The 23,118-nt window shown below is 35.0% G+C and overlaps 5 protein-coding genes across 5 annotated transcripts; 2 read left to right on the top strand and 3 right to left on the bottom strand.

Annotated features, from left to right (window-relative positions):
• Positions 1–46: 46 nt before the first annotated feature.
• Tsp_02370 (putative PAB-dependent poly(A)-specific ribonuclease subunit 2) lies at positions 47–1,299 on the bottom strand. The gene is made up of 4 exons (XM_003378209.1): positions 1,170–1,299; positions 691–776; positions 583–656; positions 47–59 (listed from the first exon to the last, which is right to left on the bottom strand). Exons 1-4 carry the CDS (start codon positions 1,297–1,299, stop codon positions 47–49), a joined length of 303 nt encoding a protein of 100 aa, XP_003378257.1.
• A 1,196-nt stretch (positions 1,300–2,495) lies between these two features.
• On the top strand, positions 2,496–9,515 carry Tsp_02371 (putative transcription elongation factor SPT6). The gene is made up of 20 exons (XM_003378208.1): positions 2,496–2,628; positions 2,685–2,759; positions 2,819–2,910; positions 3,518–3,605; positions 3,678–3,777; positions 3,848–3,890; positions 4,188–4,918; positions 4,973–5,219; positions 5,284–5,440; positions 5,475–5,605; positions 5,796–5,920; positions 6,298–6,927; positions 6,993–7,143; positions 7,264–7,411; positions 7,472–7,620; positions 7,683–7,930; positions 8,065–8,269; positions 8,522–8,876; positions 9,087–9,214; positions 9,366–9,515. The coding sequence occupies exons 1-20, from the start codon at positions 2,496–2,498 to the stop codon at positions 9,513–9,515; spliced, it is 4,086 nt and encodes a 1,361-aa protein (XP_003378256.1).
• A 1,181-nt stretch (positions 9,516–10,696) lies between these two features.
• On the top strand, positions 10,697–14,741 carry Tsp_02372 (putative CpG-binding protein). The gene is made up of 9 exons (XM_003378207.1): positions 10,697–10,700; positions 11,138–11,243; positions 11,630–11,642; positions 12,170–12,243; positions 12,893–13,064; positions 13,131–13,400; positions 13,454–13,836; positions 13,913–14,225; positions 14,322–14,741. Exons 1-9 carry the CDS (start codon positions 10,697–10,699, stop codon positions 14,739–14,741), a joined length of 1,755 nt encoding a protein of 584 aa, XP_003378255.1.
• Positions 14,742–15,795: 1,054 nt separating this feature from the next.
• Positions 15,796–17,866, bottom strand: Tsp_02373 (putative RNA recognition motif protein). Its single transcript, XM_003378206.1, has 8 exons — positions 17,833–17,866; positions 17,694–17,777; positions 17,403–17,548; positions 17,223–17,351; positions 16,859–17,039; positions 16,692–16,787; positions 15,949–16,512; positions 15,796–15,860 (listed from the first exon to the last, which is right to left on the bottom strand). The coding sequence occupies exons 1-8, from the start codon at positions 17,864–17,866 to the stop codon at positions 15,796–15,798; spliced, it is 1,299 nt and encodes a 432-aa protein (XP_003378254.1).
• A 944-nt stretch (positions 17,867–18,810) lies between these two features.
• Positions 18,811–22,627, bottom strand: Tsp_02374 (periodic tryptophan protein 2-like protein). The gene is made up of 15 exons (XM_003378205.1): positions 22,610–22,627; positions 22,447–22,559; positions 22,300–22,394; positions 22,051–22,150; positions 21,851–21,997; positions 21,666–21,801; positions 21,444–21,607; positions 21,200–21,355; positions 20,893–21,100; positions 20,260–20,413; positions 19,863–20,191; positions 19,724–19,811; positions 19,354–19,566; positions 19,037–19,265; positions 18,811–18,970 (listed from the first exon to the last, which is right to left on the bottom strand). Exons 1-15 carry the CDS (start codon positions 22,625–22,627, stop codon positions 18,811–18,813), a joined length of 2,310 nt encoding a protein of 769 aa, XP_003378253.1.
• Positions 22,628–23,118: the final 491 nt, after the last annotated feature.

Here is a 23,118-nt window from a genome sequence, read left to right as displayed (position 1 = left end):
TTGTAGCTTGTTTTGTTGTTAGAAAGAAAGAAAACAATTGGCAGTTTCAATTAACCTGGCTAAAATGAAATGAAAATGAAAAATAAACGTATAATCATCAATATAAAATAGGAACATAAATTTCATATTTAAAACATTATGAATACGGATATAGCATTTAAAAGAATTTTTTATTTATATTATTTTCTGTATTTTTACATGCAGATATATATAATGAAAATGTGTGAAAAAAGACATTATGAAATAATATTTTGACACTGTTGAAATTAGATGATGATATAAATGCAATGGATTTTAATATATCACATTTAAAATAGTTTTGCAGTGTGATAATAAAAATGGTGAATATTGTGCAAATTTTTAGTATCCTTCATTATCAGTACGAAATATGCAGTTTTTTTTGGAAAAAGTCTTTTTAATATGCAAATGAAATATTAGCTTTGAAATAAAGTTAATTAAAAGCAAAATAAATCAAATTCACTGAACTGCATGTTTCTGCAATTTCTTCATAAAGTAATAAATGAATAAAAACCACAGCTTCATTATTACGAATATGAAAAATTGTATAAATGAAGAATTCACTGATTTTGTTGTTCGCACTGTTTTTCAGATTTGTCATGAGATCGTTTCAAAATGTGACGTTTGAAAAACATGAGCTAAAAGTGAAAAGAAGAATTTAAGAATTTTTACTTTACCCCCTTTCGGCAACTGAAAAAAGTAAAGTTTCAGCTGATGCCCAAAAGCAAATTTTAGCAGCTGTTCAAACCAAAGTTTTGCTGTTTTAAGTGAGAAAAAATATTACGTCAGAAAAATTGTTTTACTTTAAATATGTGTGCATTAACTGAATCAAGCATTATTAACGAAAAAGTATATTAAAATATTACAAAATTATTGTTACTAAATTGAATAAAATGAATATTTTTTTATTTATAATATTTGTTATTTGATAATATTTCGAAGAAAGTTGATCATACGCAAATATGAGAAACAAACATAAATCACTATATTGTAGTGTGACAGTTAATAAAAGTTTTAGATTGGGCACGATATTTATAAATGAGAATCTATTGGAGTTGCTTAAATAGATAAGAAATGATAGCGAATTAAATTTTAAACAACGCTTTTCATCACTTAATTTAAACAAATGTGATTTTAGAGATTTCATTTACCTGAATATACTGATGAATTTCGTTTCGCTTTTACAAGCCGTCGATTATGACCGTCGTTAGGAAGATCAGAAAAACATATTTTCATTGTTCTGCTTAAACAAGCAGTTCCGTCTATGTTTTCAACTTTCATAATGCAATAGCAAGTACTTTTTCTTTTCCTCAGCTCAGATTACGTCATCCTGCGCAAATGCATTCAGCCACATGCGCTTGTTTACGTAATTTAAAGCTTCTCAAAATTAAAACATTATGTGAAAAACGCTTCACTTTGCAAATTTTTAATATTCTTTGCGGAGAATCAAGTTCTCATTGTTTATGCTGCTTGTCATTTATTTCAAAGTTATTTCGTACTGTGAAATGTTTTGAGAAGACTTCCTGATATAATTTACACTTTAAATTAAAAACTGCAATCTGAAAAAATGGTACAAGGTGTTCTTATATTTTTTTAAAATTTAACATTCAACTGCTATTTTTCTTTTTGTGTAGCCCTTTCTTGGGCAATTTCGAAAGATACAGTATAAATGAATGAGAAATTACATTCCTGTTATTAAACTTTCCTGACGACACAATTAATATCAATTCACAATACGTAACCCAGAAATAATAATGCACAGAAATAGAAAATTAGCTGAATCGAAAATTTTTATTATCAGATATATGAAAAACAATAGCCGTAGAAACCATTATAAAATAAGCAAAAATCGTTGTGCCAAGTGAAAGAAATAATTTCAGAATATAATCCTTTCAGAACAAAAATTGACACAGAAAACTGACCCCTGTGACCTCATTGCAATTATTATAGTGATATATGTGATTGTAATTAACTGTTTTTGTGTTAAAGAGAAAGATTTGAGATTTCATTTAAGATGTTTTTTTGATAAATAAGTATTGATCAAAATCATAATCAAAAAATATTTTAAATAATTATAAAAATTTGAAAAAATAAATTACTTTTATTTTCTAAAGCAAGATTTTTAAAAATATGTGCTTGTACTTCATTATTGAAATGTGTAAAAATGTTTGAAATCTTCAACCACTTAAACAAATATTTAACCTTGATTGTCTTGTACTACTGTATTTTTTGCCTACTATGTCGGCTGCATGCTCTGATTTGTATTGCACTAATCCATCCGTGTGATTTGCCTGACGACGGTTTCATACTTTTTCACATTTTCGTGTTAACATTTTTTTCATATTTTTGTTTCACTTTTGAACTGTGAATTGCTCGTAAAATGTTTTGTTGTTTTATGTTGGTTTTAGCATCATTTTCTGAAAAATCTAATTCTTATGTATAGTTTTTCGTTTAATCTTTTGAACATTGATCTAGGTATGGCTGATTGGATTGATGATCAAGCAATTGAATCTGAGACTGAAGGTTTTGATGAAGATGAAGTGAGACCAGCGAAAAAATCACGACGACGTATTATTAGTGATGACGAGGAGGAGGAAGAAGAAGAAACTGGTTTGATTGTGTTTTTGTAAATGATAATCGATTGAAAAATGTATATTTTATTGTAGATTCGGAACGCATTAAAGAAGAATTTGGCAATTTCATCGTTGATGATGAAGATGTGGAAGAAGAGGAGGACAAAAGTATTTATTTTCGCATACGTGCATTAAGCTAGTTGAATCATTTGCGTACGTTGTTTAAGAATCTGAAGATTATGACTCCGAGGAAATGCTCAGTGAACTTGAGGAAGAAGACAAAGAACTGTTGAAAGAGAACTTGGGCTTATCGATTCGGGTTTGTTTCAAAAGACATTTTTGTAAAAAAATATTTTTATTGGCTATTTTAAGCGTAAAAAACGACGGGTAGAAATTGGTTCTGACAGCGATGAATCTGACAGTGCCGATCGATTTGACCGTGTTCGTATGAAACGTGAATCATCTGAAAGAGAGGCGAGTTGTTTTTCCATTTTCAGCTTTCTTTGCAAGCTAGCATTGTTTGCATTTATTTTCATATTAACAATGATTATGATTGAAATTCAAATTCACTTTTTACGTAAACAGTTGCTAAACTCAATTTATTAAATGTATTTTGAACAACGAAAAACACCTGGCCAAGGTCAGTGACACATTTTTCCTTGTTCTAAATATCGCACTAGTAATTTTGTGTAATTATTGGATTTGTAATTGATTGTAATTGTGGGATGACTGTGTTTACATTTCGTGCAGCGCTTGCTGATTCTCATTCAGCTTTGTAAATAATAATAATATAAATTATATTGATAAAAAGTGTATAGACATTTTTTATTATCTTTAACGTATTAAGTGTTTTTTTGCTCAAATTTTATGAAATTTTTTTCATTATATTATTATTATGAAGTGTTATTTTTATTATGCATTTTTAGCAAATTGATATCCATAGAAATCGTCACATTTCTCATCGTCATATAAACTACGCAGATGAGGAAGGAAGTGATACGGGTGAAGAATCTGGTAAGTTGATGCCGCTTACGTTCGATAGTTTTTTTTGCATGTTGATTTTATGTTTTGTTCTTTTTGTTGCAGGCTTGGATGATTTTATTCAAGATGATGATGAAGATGAAGATTTTGGATTGAAAAGACGAAGAAGAAAGAGGAGGCATCATGCTTTGGGAGTGTCAGAAGGGTGTGTGTTGTTTTATTTGGTGTGGTTTGTTGTAATTTGATTAAAAAAATTTTTTTTGTCACAATTTTAGCGCTCTCGAAGAGGCTCGAGATTTGTTTGGGGTGGATTTTAATGTTGGTGAATTTTTTGCCGACGACGACGTTGCCGATGAGGAGGACTATGATGAAGACGATGATTATGACGAAGCAGGCGAGGATGAGGAGCTTCGTCAAATGCGAATCGCCTCTCGGCGACGCAGGCACAACAAGCACACCCTTCTCGAAGTCTATTCATTTTATATTATTTTTTTAATGTTTGTGAAATTTATTTTACATTTTTTAAAGGAAATCGAACCCGTAGAATTGCAGCGGAGATATCTGCTTGACGAAGACAAGCGTATTCAGCTTGAAGACAGGCCCGAGCGTTTTCAGCTTCGTGCGGTTCCGGTAACCGAAGCGGAACCTGAAGAACTGCTTGCCGAGGCCAAGTGGATTTTCAAGACAGTTTTCAATTGTCGCAGTTTGAGTTGTCAAGAGGAACGTTCACCGTCGAAATCCAATTCGGCTTTGGAACGAATCCGCGAAGTGTTGGGCTTCATCCGAAACATGGACTACGAAGTTCCATTCATCGCCTTTTACCGCAAAGAGCACGTGCAGCCGTATTTGAAGATGAAAGATCTGTGGAAAATTTACCACTGCGACGCACAGTGGTGCAATAATCGCGAAAAGAAGCATCTGCTGAAACAGCAGTTGGAACGGATGCGCGACTATCAGCTGCAGTTGAAGCGGCAGTCCGACGGCGGCACTGACGAGCTGGTATGCGGTCGTGAGATCCGGGATTCGGATTTCGACGTGCTCTCCAGCGCGGATACTGTCGAAGAGTTGAACGATTGGTACGCCTTCTTCATGTTGTACTATTCACGCTTGTACAGGACCCGGGCAAACGAGCAGATCGACCTCGAACGTGCCGGCAAATTCAAGCAGGCTGCCGGCTATAGTCAATATGCCCAGCTTTTGGAAGTCGGTATTGGCGGCTTAGCTGACAAGTTCGGCTTGACAGCCGAGCAGTTTGCTGAAAATTTGGAAGTTGGTTATTGTAGAAACGAAGTTACTCAGCCGAGTCAGTCGGCTCGTGAAGTTGCCGAACAGTACATTGTTGAATGGTGAATAGATATTATTAATTTTGAAGAAATTATGGATGATGATCTGTTTTGCAGTTTGCTTCCGGATGTGGACTCGGTGCTGAAAGGGGCCAAGTGGATGGTGGCGATGCGATTTGCTCGCAATCCAATAGTGAGGAGAATTGTGCGGGAGCAATACCGACAACGGGTGACGGTCAGCGTTCGTGCGACAATGCACGGGCGGTCGCTGATCGACGAGGCGCATCCACTTTACACTTGCAAATATTTGAAAAATAAGCCCGTACGATTGTTGAAAAATGATGAATATCTTCGGTTGAAAGAGGTGTGAGATTGCGTTTCAGAAATCTTCTCTACTCTTACATTACAACATTTGTGCAATTTTTAAGGCAGAAGAAAGCCATCTCATAAATATGATCTTTTCCATTGATGGTTCAGAAAGCAAACGAACGACTTATTACAACGAACTGTTGCAACAGCAGTTGTTCCACAGGGTAGGGTTATTTGACTTTGTAGATGGATTGGAAATTTTCAAGTACCTCAATTGTATGTCTAATTAATAATTAGGATGAATATACAGCTGTTGCCGAAGAATGGAATAGCTTGAGGCACGAAGCGTTAAAACAGTGTTTAGACGATATGCTTTATCCCATTTTCGAACGGGAAGTACGATTGCAGTTGCAGCGTGAAGCTGAAGAGCATGTCATAGAGGTATTGAAATTTACACTTTCTACGACAATTTTTACTAATAAAAATTTAATCTGTTGTGAAAATTGTTTAAAATCAAATTCCAACGATATATATTTATATATACGAATAATAAAATACCTGAGTAAGAGATGTATTTGAAATTGTTGTTAGAAGAAATAATTTCACACTGTTTCTAAAATGATTAATTTAGAAATGCGCAAATCGAATGCAGGAATGGTTGCGCATTGCTCCCTATTGGCATGATCCGAAAGTGGAACGGAAACGTGAAGATTATAATCGTTTGACCATTCTTGGAATCGCTTATTCTTTAGAGCCGTGAGTGATCATCCACTTTAATATTTGGTTTTCAATATATATATATTTTTACAAATTATTTTTAGCAAATCACCGAGCTATGCCGCGCTTGTAAATGCGGATGGAGACGTGTTGGATCACCTGGTTTTGCGTAATTTTACGAAAAGAACCTTTGCTCGAAGTGACAATGAAAGAGAGTTGAAAGTAATTTTTTTTATCATTGCACGAAATGCGCATATTTGAATTTTTCTTTTCTAGACGGTCGATTTGGAAGAACTGAAAACATTTCTTGTAAAAAAAATGCCAATTGCAATAGCAATAGCCGGCGAATCACTGTAAGTGAGATGATTAATTTGGTGGTGGTTGTTTTTTTTTAAATAAAATCACTTTTGTTTGAGTGATGCGGTGTATTATAAAAAAGATTTGGAATCGTTGGTGGTGGATTTGCAAGCCAGCGGTACAATTGGGAGAAACATTCCAGTCGAAATTGTCGATCCAGAATTGGCCAGGGTTTACGCCGATAGCGGACCCGCCAACCAAGAATTTCCAACATATTCGATTCTGTTGCGTCAAGCAATTAGCATTGCTCGGCGTTTGCAGGATCCGTTGATCGAATTCAGCCAGCTTGTCACGCCGGACGATGAAATTTTGTCTTTGAAATTCCACCCTTCTCAAAATATGGTTTCCAAAGAAGAGTTGATTCAACGAATTACCGAAGAATTTATCAATCGCGTCAGCGAAGTCGGTGTGGATGTGAACCGTTGCATCGAGCATCCGTACACGGCGCCGTTGTTGCAGTTCGTCTGCGGCTTGGGACCCCGCAAAGCTTCTCACTTGTTGAAAATTCTCACCCCAGAAGAGTTGCATTTGGAAAATCGTTCCAAATTGGTCACCCACTGTCGCATGGGTCCGAAAGTGTTCATGAATTGTGCCGGCTTTATTAAAATCGACACCGCCAGGATGATGGACAAATCCGGCGTATTTATCGACGTACTGGACGGTTCTCGGGTGCATCCTGAAACTTACGAGTAAAAAACAAATTTATATAGAATATAAAAATGTAGAACTTGCTAGTATATTTTCTTTTTTTTAGATGGGCAAGAAAGATGGCATTCGATGCTTTGGAATACGACGAGACTGTGGACGATTATGATCCTGGCACGGCGTTGGATGAAATTCTCGAATCACCCGAACGATTGAAAGATTTGGATTTGGACGCTTTTGCCGAAGAATTGCAAAGACAAGTAAATTTCATTTTTTTCTTCTTCTTATAATATTCCATTGTATACTTCTGTAATATGACTTGTTGTCAGTGGAAGTTTCATATGTTTAATATTGAAAAAAAATTTTTTTTCTTAATTCAGGGATTCGGAAATAAGAACATCACATTGTACGATATAAGAGCCGAGTTGAATCATCGGTACAAAGATTTGCGGGCGTTGTACCATCCACCGACTAGGGAACAGTTGTTCTACATGCTAATAAAAGAAACCCCTCGAACTTTTGGACCGGGTAATTTGTAATTAAAAAAATGTTTCTTTTTTCTTTTTAACTGACAATTTTCCTTTTTAGGCAAATTAATCATGGCCAAAGTTTTAAATGTAGTCTACAAACGACCATCTCCGAATATGTTCGAAGAAGCTCGGCCAGTTAAGGACAGCACCACAAATTTGTGGCAATGTCCAATTTGTTTCAAAGATGATTTTCCCGAATTGGGCGAGGTGATAAACAAGAAAATTTTCTCTTTCTATCATATTTTCAATTAAAATTGATTATTGCTCAGGTCTGGAAACATTACGACGCCAATGAATGTCCAGGTCAGGCGATTGGGGTTCGTGTACGTCTGGAAAACGGCATTGCTGGCTTCATTCCAATAAAATACTTGTCCGATCGTCACGTCAACGATCCCAACGAGCGCGTGAAATCTGGCATGACGATCGCTTGTCGCATTATGAAAATCGACACTTATCGTTTTTCCTGCGATCTCACATGCCGCACGTCGGATCTTGAAGATCGTGAATTCCAATACGGGTAGGGTAATATATATCCACTCCATGATATGCTGTGGATATTTTGGTTTTTGTAAAAATTTATCGATGCGTATTTATTAATTTATTATTCATATTTTTAATATAAATAATTGAAATTTTATTCAATTTTTACAGAACTGGACGTGACAATCATTACGATTTCAAAGCTGAAGAAGAAGATCGAAAAAAGGAAGAAACAGCAAGAATGATGAAAAATGACGACGCAATTTACAAACGAGTGATCGCGCATCCGTCGTTTCGAAACTGCACTTGCAGTGAAGCTGAAGAATTGCTCGATCAAATGGACGAAGGCGACGCTATCATTCGACCAAGCAGCAAGGTTGAAATAAATTTGTTTTTTTTTAAATTTTATTTTTATTCATTTTTTAGGGAGCAGATTTTTTGACTCTCACTTGGAAAGTTTGTGATGGTATATATCAGCACGTATCGATTCGAGAAGAGAACAAAGAGAATTCGTTCACTCTTGGTCGGTCGCTTATAATTGGATCTGAGGTGATTTTTGTTTTTTCCTCATTATTCATTATTGCAAGCTTTTATATTATTATTATTATTTATCTTATTGCTTGCACAGGTGTATGAAGATTTGGATGAAATTTTGGCTCGATTTGTCCATCCGGTTGCCATGAGCGTCCGAGAGGTTCTCACCTACAAGTATTACCGCGATTCAAACGGCGGAGACACTCAGATTTTGGAAAACTCTTTGGTTGAAGAAAAACAGAAAAACGGTGGAAACAAAATTCCCTACTCTTTGAGCGCTTGTAAAGATTATCCTGGAAAATTTCTACTCTCCTACTTGCCCAATACTCGCGTCAGGCACGAATATTTCACCGCCTTGCCCGATGGGTTTCGATTTCGCGGGCGTGTTTTCAACAACTTGAACAATCTGCTTGCCTGGTTCAAGCAACACTTCAACGAGCCTCCCCCTGGTAAATTGGACTCTGTTTTTTTTGAACACAACTGTTTTTTATTTTATCATAAATTAAAAAATTGCTCTTTTCATATTTCGGTATTTTTCAGGTACCCCTTTGGCAACACCTACAGATCGCTTGTCCGTTACTGGTAATACTAACAAACAGTGGAACAAAATATTTTTCTTGTTGTCCAGGCGAGGCATGTGTGGGTTTTTTTTCTTTCAGGATATACACCATCTCAGTATGATAGCTTGAATCGGATGGGTATTGTCACTCCGAGAGGAGCTGTGGGCATTGGTACAAATGCTTGGAATGGTGGTACGAGGCCGATGATCTATTTGCCAAGTCCATCGGTGAGAGTTGAATTTTTTTTAGTTTGTTTGAACCGTGTGATGCGGAACATAAATGATTTAAAGAGCAGCAGTTTATTACATACATATATAACTTATGCGAGTTTTGATGCTGGATTTATGTTTTTATCTTCTTCTTCTTTTTCCTTTTTAGCAGTCCGGCTTTCCTGGTCAGTCACCTGGTGTTCCTCGGCTGATGAGAACGCCGCAGTTTACCGTTCCTCCAACTCCCAGTGATCCTTATCTGGGTGCCCAGCAACCACCGCCACCTATATGGCCGGCAGTAATTCCGCCTCCAGCGTAGAATGTTGAAGGCAACTGTAAAAATTGTAATGCAAATCTTTGCAGTGTACATATTGCATTTATTGCGTAAATTTAAGTGAATATTTGTTCAAATTATTAGTTTTTTTCGATTCAATTTATTGTTGTTGAATTTTGTTTTAAATTTGAAGAAAATGTGACTCTTTTTTATGTTCCATAATTCAGAAAATAATTATTGCCACTTAAGTGCCTTCAGCCACGTTGCTGTGAAGCTATTGTTTTAAATTTTGATGTTTTCTGTTCCATTGCTGTGAATAGATATGCATACATATGTACGTGGGATATATATATATATATATATAATAAATTTTGTGCTTACACTGTTTGCTTTTATAATTGCAAGTTTTATAAACAGATTATAATGAAAATGTCCAACTAGATTATGGTTAGCAGTGTATGTGCTTATTTGAGTAATGAAACTTTTATTTTGTAACACTAAAATTTATATTTGTTTATAAATGTAAATATTTATTCAAGAATTTGAGACTGTATTGCACTGATAGTTTGTACTTGAAAATCATTAAACCGTATGAAATGAAAGGAAGTATTCCATGATCTGATAAAAATTGGTTAGGTCACGCATAGTTTGGTTTGAAAATGTTACTGCTTTATGTGATGGCTGTGTTTAATGAGCTATGAATTTTCTACTGTTTACAGTTCAATGCGATGTCAGTGATTACATCGCGAAAAAATCGTATATGATGAGGTGAAAATTAATTATTGTTCCAGCGGTTTGCTGTGATGCAGCTTTGATTTCTGTAATGTGGTCATGCAGCTGAAGAAAACGCATGAAAACAAAACATTAGTTCTTAAGTTTTACAACAGAAAATGACACCATATGAATTACATACAAATGCAGGTAAAAAAATATTGTAAATGAAGAGACAGATATTGCAAACGAATTGTTAGGAAATGAACTGTTTTCTTATACTGGTATTGTTTCCGTGAATAACTTGTTTTTATACAGTTAGATTAAACTGATGGCAGCTCACGCCACAGTGTTATTTGAGGTAGGAATAGGAAGATAGAAAAATCATTGGAACAGAGTATTAAACTTGCCAATAATATTCACAGTTTTAAAGCTTTCCATCTGCGCATCAAAATAGGTGATTAATATTATCTTTGTTGCTGGGAAAGATTATAAATTTCCTCATATTCATATTTATGGGTAAATGATTTAAAAGCAATAATACTTTCTGTAGAATTGCTATGTTAATAGGAATTACTGTCAATGTTATTAAAATTCTCTGTCAAACTTAAAAAATCTAAAGTTTTAATACGATTGATGATCCAATATAACGATAAATATAATCGAGAAAAGTAAGTAGTAAATTGCAACGAACGTGTTATCTGTAATACAAACCTGATCATATTAATAAGGATACTGTAACTCTAAGTTATTATTCGTGTTTACTTCATGTTTTTAAAGAATAACGTGATTGCGCTAATTATGCTGTAATTTGCTGTTCTGTAATATATTTATAAAATTAGTTCTATATGATAAGTGAAGTTATGGTTCAAAATTAACACTGTTTTCCCTCTTTTTAATATCTGTTTTTTCGTTATTTTAAATTAACGTTTTTATTTCAGAAAAATATTATTAAGTTGAAGCTGTTAATATGAGTAATAAAAATCGAAAGGAAACAAACGGAAACTCATCCGAAGGACCCTATTGCATCTGTAACTCATATGAAGAAAGTGAATTTATGATGTAAGTTTTTGTGTGTTTCACGTTTTGTAAAATTGCATATTTAAGCTTCTATACGTATTAACTATCAAATTTGTTATGGGTTATTTGTAATATTTATTTTAATCAGATGTGTACTGAAATTCTTTTTTTCTAATTTTACTGAAATATGTATTGCAATGTTTCCACGACAAGATTCGTATTTTAATTGTTAAATTATATTTAAAATAGTTTACAAATATTTTCATTGCATTTTTTGAAGATTTCCAATCGAATTTTTATGTAATTTTATGAATTATAACAAAGAGCGAATAATTTGTATTCTTAATTTATGTGGTTAATTTGATTGAAGTGTTTCACGTTTTTGTCGATTTTGTTCTCTTTTGTTGATATTTTTATTTAGCTTTTAGCCACATGGCAATAGTTTTTGTGATTTTTAAATCGGCTATCGTATTTTGAACTAAAAATGGATTGAGATATTTACCTCATAGTAAGAATAGAACAGAGTAAGCTCATAGTAATTATAGAATAATTTTCACTGCAACTATCTTAGAATTTGTCATTTATATTGTAGGTTGATTTATATTTTATCATCTGAGCAGGTTTTGGCTAGTTAAACAGTAGTGGTAATGTGTGACGTTTTATTTGTAACTGTCTAGTATGCTACCTGAATTATAATTTTTAATACTTCCAAAGGTGCAAGTTATTTTAATTTTCTGAGAATCTGTAGTGAATAATTTGTTTTTATTGACTATTCAGATGAAAATTGATTATAAGTTAATAATAATTATTTATATCACATACTGTGTATATGAAAAATATCTTGTTGCCAACTTTCAATGTGTATACTGGTAGTTTATTACAATGTAATAGTTTTACTGGTATTTTATTAGTATTTTGTAGTACTGTTTATTAAAATTAACTGTCATTAAAATTTTACAGCTGTATAGAATTTGTTTGTTGATAAAAGTAATGGTCTTGTTATTTTTCCAAAATATCCGATTAGTCTTGGTTTCAGTGCAGGGTTAATGTTGATATTTTTGAAAGTGAGCATTCGTATTGATTTCTTTCGGTAGTTTGTTACTGAACTTGTTCGTCAAATACTGTAATTCAAGTGTTTACTGTAGTGTTTTTTTTGTGGAATAACGATGGTTATTTGGCGTTTTTAAATTTTTTTTTCGTTAGCGAAAGAAAGCAAAGACAGTAACTGATTTTATTTTGTATATGTTTTAATTGTTTTATTTTTTTCTTTTTTCCTTCGTTTTCAGCGTCTTTCATGGCATCTTTAACCAGAAAAATTCCTTTGATTTCTGTTATGTCCTGTAGCACGTGTCAGCGATGAATGAAGCATTAATTTATGGTAGCATAATTTAGAAAAAATTGATATGCTATCATAATGAAACATTTTTATCATGAATATGCCGTTTTGAGGAGTTTGGCATTCATTCATTACTGACTATCTGTTTTTTTATAAATGTTGGTAGGTAAACTTATTGACAATTACTTCATTATAAATAGTTTAATTTAAACAATCAGGCGTTAATGCAGTGAATTATCATTATTCATAAACTGTTATATGCAATTTGTACACCGTTGTAAGTCATGGGGTCACATTGATGTTAAGATGAGTTGATAAGAGATGTGATCTAGTATTTTCAATGGAACAATTTTAGATGTTGTGACAGTTGTGAGAGATGGTTTCATAATGATTGCATGAATATTAAATCGAGCAAAAGTGCAAAGAAAATGGAGAATTTCTTTTGCCCCCCTTGTATCCAGAGCAATGCACATTTGAAAGTGCTCCATGCGAAGAAGAAGAAACGCAAACTGGAAAACGCTGAAACGGTGAATATATTTGGGAATGTAATTTATTATTTTATGGAAATTTTAAAATGTTATTGTTATTAGCAGTCGAGTAGAGAGAAATTGGTGAAAAAGATCAAACGGAGGGATTGTAACGAATGTATTGCCTGTTTTCGAACAGTTAACTGTGGCCTTTGTGATATCTGCACATCAGAATCTAGCAGTGGCGCGAGATGCAGAATGCGTGAATGTGTTAATCCTATTGAAGTGGAATACGAATGCAAGCCTGAACAATCACCATCACCGCCCGCAATTGTAGAGCAACCGCCTCCACCAGAGCCGGAAAAAAGTTCTTCATCAATTCAAAAATCAGACACAGTAAGTGAAGTATTGATGATTGGAAGTTGTTGCTTTAATTTTTTTAAATTTAGATACGCAAAAAACGATCCAGTCATGATGGAAATATTGCTCAACGAAAACCGAAACTGCCGAATTCGACAACGGACAGCAAGCGCGTCAAATCTAGCCTAAGAGCCAAAGTGGTTGCCACAAAGCGGAATAAGGTAAAACATGAAAAACAACAAAACGATGACGACGCTTACTTGGTATTGCCGAGGGATACCAGGTCTTCGACGAAAAAATTCGAACAGTTTATGAAAGAAGCATGCGGTAAAGTGGACAGTGTTGAAGAAGAAGAAGAAGAAGTGCATGATGTTCTTCCGCCGCGTCATTGCATTGGTCCTGACTGTGTCTACGCTGCAAGAGCGAATTCGAAATATTGTTCTCAAGAATGTGTGATGAAGTTAGCTCGAGCGTAGGTTATTTTTTTTCTCTTGAAAAGAAACGTTTGATTATTTCATTTGAATAGAACTTTTTTTTTTATTATTTAGACGTTTGTTAACGATTTTACCCGGTCGAATTCAGCAATGGTATTCAACGCCGTCGCAAGCACAAGCCAACGATGTGGTTCGGTTGCAGCAGATTCGCTTGAAGCAAGAGGAAATGCAAAAGTGCTTTCTACAGTTGGATGGGAAGCAGGCACGAATTGAGCGGTGGATTGCAGACGCCAAACAGTGCAAAATGTCTTCATTTGTAATGGAAAGTGATGACGAGGATGGCGATTCACTGTATTCGTGTTTCATATGCGGAAATGATGTACCTTGTAAATTGGCCTTGAAGCACAGCTACAAATGTTACGCGAAGGTAAAATTACGCGGTGATTGTTTTATTATACAACGAGAAATGGATTTCATTTATCTTTTTATTTTTGTTTCGAACATGCTTGTGTTTTTTTTGCAGCAAGAGATGCGAGTTAGCTATGGCACCGCTTATCCGTCACGCAATATGGCTTATGATTTGTTCTGCGACGCGTACAACAAATCGACGCAGACTTATTGCAAACGTTTGAAGCGCGTTTGTCCAGAGCATGCGAAGGAGGCAAAAGCGGAACAGAATGAAATTTGCGGATGCCCGTTGAACGTGAACCGCGAGTGTGAAATTTTCCACCCGTCCAGGGCTTGCTTGGTGCCGAAGCAGAAATGTCTGAAGCACTGCTATTGGGATCGCGTTCAGTTGGGCTTGATCGACAAAGATCGACTGCAGATGTTGCTTCGAATGGAAGAACTGAGCGAGGAAGAGATTCGCTTGAATATGGTAATGCGCAATCGAGGCAACGTGCTGGATTTGTTGCTTTATCAGACTACATACCACACGCGATGAATGCATTTTAAAATCAGCCAGCCAATCAGAGAGAGGATAAAAAAGAAAAGCAAACCTTTTTTTTGAATTCGATGTTTTTACCCGGTTGAACGTTTGTTGAAATAAAAACACAACTATGGAGTTATTATGCAATCTGTTAATTTTTTTAATGGTTTTATTTTTGATGATGAATATTGCGCGAGGTTATTGCAATGTAGTTGTTTAACACACCGTTTAATGTGCACTGCGTGATTAGGCACGTTGGGGCAATTTAAGAATTCTTTCTTGCAAATACTTTTACAAACAGAAGAGTCAATGCTAACGAGAATACTTTTTTGCTCAGATTCTTTTACTCACTACTAACTAGCTAGCTAGAATTATCGAAACAATCACAATGTCACTATGATGTAACAATGATTACAATTTCCATAATAAAGCTATATAAATAAATCTTTGCACCTATAAGAAAGTGGAATAACTTTAATAAAAAATAAACAGTAAAATAATATATATATAGTCTGTTTATGTACGAGTATGAATTGAAAAAATGTTTCTAAAATGTACAGTAAGTACAATTAATTACTTCTTTCACTAACAATAATTTAAGTGCAACGCGTCGCCGGTGTGGCAAGTTACGTAGGAACGGGGCTCTTTATTGATGAAGCATTAAACCATAGGAAAGATTTGCAGCACCATCGATCCGATATCAGCAGAGTATAAAAGGACCTGTGGACCCTTCCATTTGCGGACTGATTCCCGACAGAAGCAACCACTTTCATGGTCCCAACTGTTATTTCCAGTTGGCTGACCAATGACAAAGTCGTGGGCTTGAAGATCAACTGACAGCCGTTGGATTCAAACTAATCGGATACAATCAATAAAACAACTTGCTTTATTTCTAAGAATCAATATGACAGACAAACAAAATACATTTAACTCCGTACAAATTTAAAGATACTTTACCGTTCCAAAACAATTTACAACAAAACCCTGTGTGAACAATAAAATTATTGTATCACATTCTATCATATAAATATTTTATATGTAATATGATTTAATCACATAAATAAATGAATCAATATTGCGGAGGAGGTGGTGGAGGCATCATTCCTGGATGACCAACCATACGTTGCGGCGGTCCTGTAAAATTTTCACGTTTATACTTTATTGCAATACACAAAAGTGTGCATTTCACTTTAATTATTAAAATAACCGAAGTAAAACTCACTTGGACCAAGTGGTGGAGGTGGGCGCATTGCAAAATTACTTGCAGGTGGCGGCACAGGTGGACGTGAAGGCATCATCGGCCTTGCAGTAACTGGTGGTGGCATTGGTGGTCTAGTCGGAAGTCGGTGTCCCGGAGGAACGGGAATTCCCATCGGAGGCATCGGCGGGCGTCCTATGCCAGGAGGTGGAGGAGGCAGAGGTGGCCGCGGCATGTTCGACGGAGGTGGCACAGGCATGCCACCGTGTTGAAGTGGATGCGGTATCGATGGTGGCGGTGGAGGAGGTGGAGGCATATTAGAAAGAGGAGGAGGAACAAGACCTTCACTGAGCATTGGCGATGATGGAGGTGGAATCGGTGGAAGTGAACCATCACTAGGATTAACCGTCATGTTGAATCCGACCGCTGAAGGTGGAGGCGGAGGTGGTGCAACGAAGCCTCCCTGTGGACGCGCTGGAAAAGCTGGTAGCGGTGGAGCCGGTGGACGTATTCCCAAAGCAGGAGGCCCCACAGCAACCGGCGGAGGCATTGTCATCGGTGTGATATTTGGTGGCAACACCGGCATACCTATAACAAAAAGATTTTTGTAAATAAAAATCATCGAAAACCGCTGTTTTAATTTATTACAACAATTTAAACATTCAGTTACCCAATTATGCAGTAAAAAAAGTAATGAAACAGAAAGGAATTTTTTCAAACATTTAAATTTACACACATAGACTAATTTTACAGAAAACATTTTTTACCCGGTGGAGGAAATGTGGGAATAGCAGGAGCATCGGCGAACAACTGATGTGGTCGATCGGCTGGAAATATTGGATTCTGTGCTGCCAGAAGCCGTTCTACAATTTCAGTTCAAATAAAATATCAAACAAGAAATAACAATATACAAAATTATAAACAAAAATTTTACCCGCTGCTGTGCCATGACGTTCACCTTTGGCGTCCTTTTTAAAAGCATACGATGCACTGATAGGCCTATTGCAAAGATACTGTCCGTTCATAGCTTCGATGGCTGCATCGCTAGCTTCAAAGCTTGCGAAATTAATAAAAGCAAAACCTTTTGAATTTCCAGTTTCTGGATCACGCATAATCTAAAAATATTTTTTAAGAAATAAAACAAAATCAGTGATGTATACGTTCACACTTTTGCAACATAATGCCAAACGGACCACATATATTTACAAAAGAAGTTTATTTATCAAAGCACATGCAACACCAAAACAGTTATTTGATTACAAATAGTTATATATTCAAATGACAAAAACACTGATTACTTTTGGAACTTGTAATAATACGCCAAATGCGCTGAATGTATCATAAAGCAATTTTTCATCCACCTCTGGATCTAAGTTTCCAATGAAAACATTTGCACCAATGTCAAGATTTTTTTGGTGTGCAGAAGCCTAAAAAACAATAAAACTGAAATTCTTTTCAAAAAACCACTAAGAACTTACTTTATTTACTCGTATTGGTTTACCATAAAGTTTAATCATATTCATTATTTTTATTGCATAATCAGCATCTTCTTCACCCATAAATTCTACGAAGCCATAACCTTGATGAGTGCTGCTAATCCTATCTTTTGGCATATGAACGCTTACTAAAATTGACAAAATAACAAATTCTTCAAAGTCAAAACTACATGTGAAAGCACCTGTAGCACAAAATAAATAAAAATATGCACCACATAAAATTAGTAAATAAGTAAAACTAAATTAATTTAAAACAATCATTCAAAAGATTACCAATAGGACCAGCTTGGACGAAAAGCTCCCATAAAATAGTTTCGCTTACTCGTTCATCCAAGCCGCCCACGTATATAGTAGCATCTAAATGTCAAAAACAAATATGAATTTTAATGCAAATTTCGTAAAAACATTTCACCTTGATTTCGATCAGTTACTGGGCCAGCTGCCATATTTAACCTTTTACGCAAAAGTAAAGATACTAAAAATATGTTACAGAAACTGTTATTTCGGAAACATGTCAAATTTATATTTTGAGTTTATCATGATGAAATATTTCGTTTCCAAATATAAATAAATTTAATACGTGAATTACCAATTTACAAAGTCTGCAGTGAAATTTACAAATTTCATGGCGAAAAACAATTAATAATTTACAATAATCTAAAGTATAATAAGGTACAAATAAACTGTCATGGTATTACAGTATTCTTGTGCTGGTGATAGTATAAATAAAAATAATGAAAATCATGCCACGCAATAATTTAAAAATTTTTTAAATTCTAGAACAATACAGCGGTCATTTATTTCTTTTATACAGATAGAGAGTTCCGTAAATGTAAGTTTGCCCATTTTCGTTGTCATGTTGCTGTCATGCATTCTGACAGAGATGAATATTTTTCAGTTTCAGTTTAACGAAAGTGTAATTTACTTTATATATACATTTAAAAATTCTATAAATTTTAAGAGTTAAATGTATATCCGACAGTGTAGTTTTCTTCTTTTCTTTACTGATTAAAAATGCTATTCATCTGTCTTTTCGTGCAACACAAATATCTACTTACAAATTTTACAAGTAATACAAATAAGTATACAAATAAATTATCACAAATTAAGTAAGAAAAATATTTGATATAAATGTAAAGAAAACGGAGTAATTATACATATTTTAATGTAATTCTGCATGTTATTTAACTGTTAAAATGATCACATCGCTATTTAAATTATTACTTAATAGTTTTATCGCTTTTTATGTTAATATTTCAAAATATTGAAATTATTCCATCATTTTCGGCGCCTGAACTACATGTAATTAGTTGTTCACCACTGAATATTGAACAAAAAGCCAAGTTTTGTTTTTTATTTCATCACTTGTTCTTCAACTCTATGGCACTGATCATCCGTTATCTGCATGTTCAATTAAAATGGCATCATCATCATCAATGTCCATATTTTCATTGTTGGCAGATTGCTTTTCTTCTTCTTCTTTTACATCAGTTTTACTTTGATTTTGCACATCCAACAAATATTTCAACGTATAACAATTACTACTGCATCTGGAAAAGAAAAAATTCTTTTGATAAGCAAATTTAAATAAAACCCCGTCACCGCTTCGGACGTACATTCTGGACAAATTCTTTCTCAACAAATTGATACTTTGCTGCAGTGCTGTCACAGTGGACAGCGAAGCGTTCATCTGCAATTTCACTGCCATGGCGTGGTGTCTGCATAGATAACGAATCCAGTTGAGGTAGAATTCCACATGCGTGGTCTCTTGCAAGATACCACTGCCAAGGAAATACATCAACTTCTCCGCGTAAAGTGAAGGCAGTGCTCGGCAAATGAGCTCGACTGGATAAAACAAAACGAAACTCGAATTTCTCATTGGAATTTACCAAAAAATTATTAATTATTATTCATGTTTCCCTTTTCAACTTACTTTCCTCAAGTGGGGTACTTTCCAAACATTCAGAAATTAACTGAGATTGATTGAGTTTAATCGCCATCATCAACGCCTCGCTGAAATCTTTCTTTCCCAACAATTCTCTGCACTTCTCAGGTAGTACATCGACATCCAACAGAAACGGATCAAAGTCGACCACATTATCCAACGAGTAGATTAGCAAGCCTTCGTTAGAACAAGCAGCCCAAGCTCGAGCTAAAAAGCAAAATACAACAATAAAAACGCACAACATACAACCAACACTAACAACCTGTTGGTGACATCTCAATTTTGGAAATGTAAAATTCCGGCTTGAACGAACGTACACCAGGATCCGAAACCCGACAACCAGGCAAATTAATTTTACCTCGATTGTCCGGATTCATATCATCGTCACCCATGTCGACAAGTGCCAAATTGCCAAATTCGCTCAACTTTCTCTTATCCAAATAATCCTAAATCAACATATGTGGCAATAATCAAATTTCCCACTGATCACAACATACGTCAACATAGTCGATCGACTGATTTGAAGTGATTTTGAATTTTTTCATAATTAGCTGCTGCTTCAGGTGGTAAATGCAAACGAACGGCGATTTGCCGGCAGCAAAAATGAACTCCCCGTCCGGTGAAAAGCACAACGTGGTGTAGAACCTCGTCGGCGCCAACTTTTCCGCCGTCAAAACGGTCGAATCGCTGCGCAGCGGTTCCAAATCCAGCCGACCCTCGATTGAGCAAATTTGAATACCGGCGCGCCAGTCGAACACAACAATCTGGCAGTCGGTGCAGCAGCAAGCGACCAATTTTCCATTGGGACTGAATTTCACATCCATCACTGAAAACGCGAATAATAAAATAAAACATGCTGCTTGAAATTTTAATAAACATCCTCATCATCCTCACAACCTTCAGTTGGTAAATTGAACACTTCTCGACCGCATTTTTCGTCTAGTATATTCCAGATTCGCAATGTTTTGTCCCAAGAACTGCTGGCAAGCGCTGTGCAACCGCTGGCAAAACTCAAACCGCTCACTGGAGCCTCATGACCACTGATAACCTTCAAAATTAATTTAAATAAAACAATAACCCAAATAAAGTTAAACATTGAATATATATATATACATCATGCAAATGGCCCGTCTTGATCGACCAGACGTAGATTGAAAATACATCTTGTCCAGCGGCACAAAGAATATCACCCTCGAAATCTGCGCACAAGCAACTGAACTGCACTGGCTCTGGTGCAACAAACGTGCGAAAATTACGATAACTAAAATAAATAAATAAACAATTTAATTTCTTTATAATTATGCGAATAAATAATGCTGACTGACCGCTTGAGGTCGAAAGCCCGAACAGTTCCATCCAATGAACAAGAGATCACTGATTTTCCAGCTTGGGTCCAAACGATACCAGTAATGCCTCCGCTGTGCTCGTCCAAAGTTTTGAAACAGAAGCCGCTGTTCACATTCCACAATTTAACCTTAAACACACACAGATAAATATCAACTTGATTTTAAACTATTTTTAATTCACCTTTCCGTCGTGTCCACCGCTAGCTATTATTGAACCGTCCGGAGAATAGGTTAGACAAGTCATGTTGTGCAAATGGCCCTGCTGCTTCATCACGTATGTTTTACTTTGCCATTCCCAGACAAGCATTTGACCCAACCTCGCCGAAGCTACAGCAATCCAATCACCGGAATTGTTAATGCTAACGCTGTCGATAGCAAATTCCGATACGCTAAAATAAAAACAAACAGTAGCGGATAACATTTATTAATATTCTTTCTTTCATTCTTATTGAAAATTATAGCAATAACTCAATTAATGAAATTCTTACGATAAATTATGAATCAGATAGAATTCTGGCAGTTCGTGAAGAATGATAACACCATTCGAATGGCCAGTGACTAGCATTTTCGTCTTTTTATGATAACAAGCACTTGTTAGCCGAACACCTGATGCTCCTCCTTTAGATGAAGAGTCAATATGGAACCTAAACGTTCATTCACAAATCAAATGTAGCAAAAAAAATTTCATTTCCCACATCCCAGAAATATTTTGAAAAAAAACTTTTAAAATACTTTTTCACTATTTTATAAATTTTCATCTTATTTCCCACATTTGATTCATCATTCACATCGCTTGCTTTACGCTCGAATTGTTTTTCTCGCTTCAACACCACTTCATTCAAATCTTGTTCGCATTTCCAATAAACAACAAAACCATAATTATCAACTGTAAAAACCTAAACAAAAAAACAATTCACACAACGCAATCTCAAAAAGAAAAATTCATATATTTACATCATAATTGTAATTATCAAAAACACAGTAAACAATTGGATGAGAATGACCAGACAAATTGCATAAGACAGGACGAAGTCGATAATCGACTGAACAAACTCTTGTCTGCAAATCTTTCGATCCGACAACAAAAAACCTGAAAAACAATATGCAATCGAAAAGAAAAAAACATACAATAAACCAACTTTGAATCATCACTCCATTCCAAACAAGTAATTTTATCCTGAGCAATATGATGCGTCTTTTCAACGTAAAACGGATTATAAGACATTGTATTTGTTCCTGGCGAACGAAATACCTGAACATCCATGTCACGACAAACGGCAAAATGTCTGAAATATTTACATCACTCACAGATGCACAGAAGTATAAATGAAATAAATACCTGCCATCTGGACTGAACTTTGCAGCAGACAAAGCCTTACCGAATGTGTGTCTATGAATGACCATTTTGCTAACCAAGCTAACATAAAATCCAAAGCCACCTGAAAATATTTGAATACAACTCTGAAGATGTGCATTCTGTTAATAAATTCATTGTCTAAACCGACATAAACATGCATCAAATACACTACAAATGGCTATGAAATTCGAAAATAAATTCATCCTACACATTCCTACATTTCACGCTTACCTTCGTCAACAAGCAACAAATAAGCTTCAGAGGGACTCAGAGCAACTATATTTACATTTCTTGTAGTTTCAACGGGGAGGGTGTCAGATTTGTGGCTAAAGAGGATAATTTCCATAAGAAGTAAATACTTTTAGTAATTAAAATTACCTTTTCAAATTGTAAATAGTTACTCTATTCCCTACTGGACTATAAACAGAGTCCCCATCATTGCTAAATACAACATCGCCTTTCCGATATATGGCTCCGATTAAATTGGAAAACTGAAGCAAATAATGTGAAAATGAGAGCACAAAATTCACCAGCTACTTACTTTAAAATTCAGTTTCATCCTTTATTTAAAAGAAAACTTTCATCCATGTATATTGATTAACATAAGCCGCTGTACTGCTTTCAAAATTACTACAACAGAAATTAATTAGGACAACCATCTTTTTTTCAAATATCAAACTGAGTTACATATGTACTTATACTTGTACCGAAACACGTACTCTAATTTAAACAATTAAAATAAGAAAAATGTTCAAAATGTTCCGTTAAAACACCAGAAAAATAGAATAATTTCATGATGACTCCTAACAAACGAGGAATAGAGATATTGAAAATACAGTAATAAACATGCAAGCACGTATTAATGTAACATACTGTAAGAAAATTAAAACGTATTTTCTTAGTGTCTCTCTGTAGCTTAGTGTCAAAAGTGAGCTTGTGTTTTAAAAATCTGCACCTTGACTGCTCTGTGTTTTATCGTGCAATATGTAAAACAGTGCATATATGTATGAGCGTATTGGAATCAGCAAATCAAACTCTATAATTTAATAT

Source organism: Trichinella spiralis, assembly GCF_000181795.1.
Source record: "Trichinella spiralis strain ISS 195 chromosome Unknown Scfld4, whole genome shotgun sequence".
NCBI classification, from domain to species: Eukaryota; Metazoa; Nematoda; class Enoplea; order Trichinellida; family Trichinellidae; genus Trichinella; species Trichinella spiralis.
The sequence above is the reverse complement of the archived record's forward strand: the minus strand, read 5'-3'. Positions and strand labels throughout refer to the sequence as shown.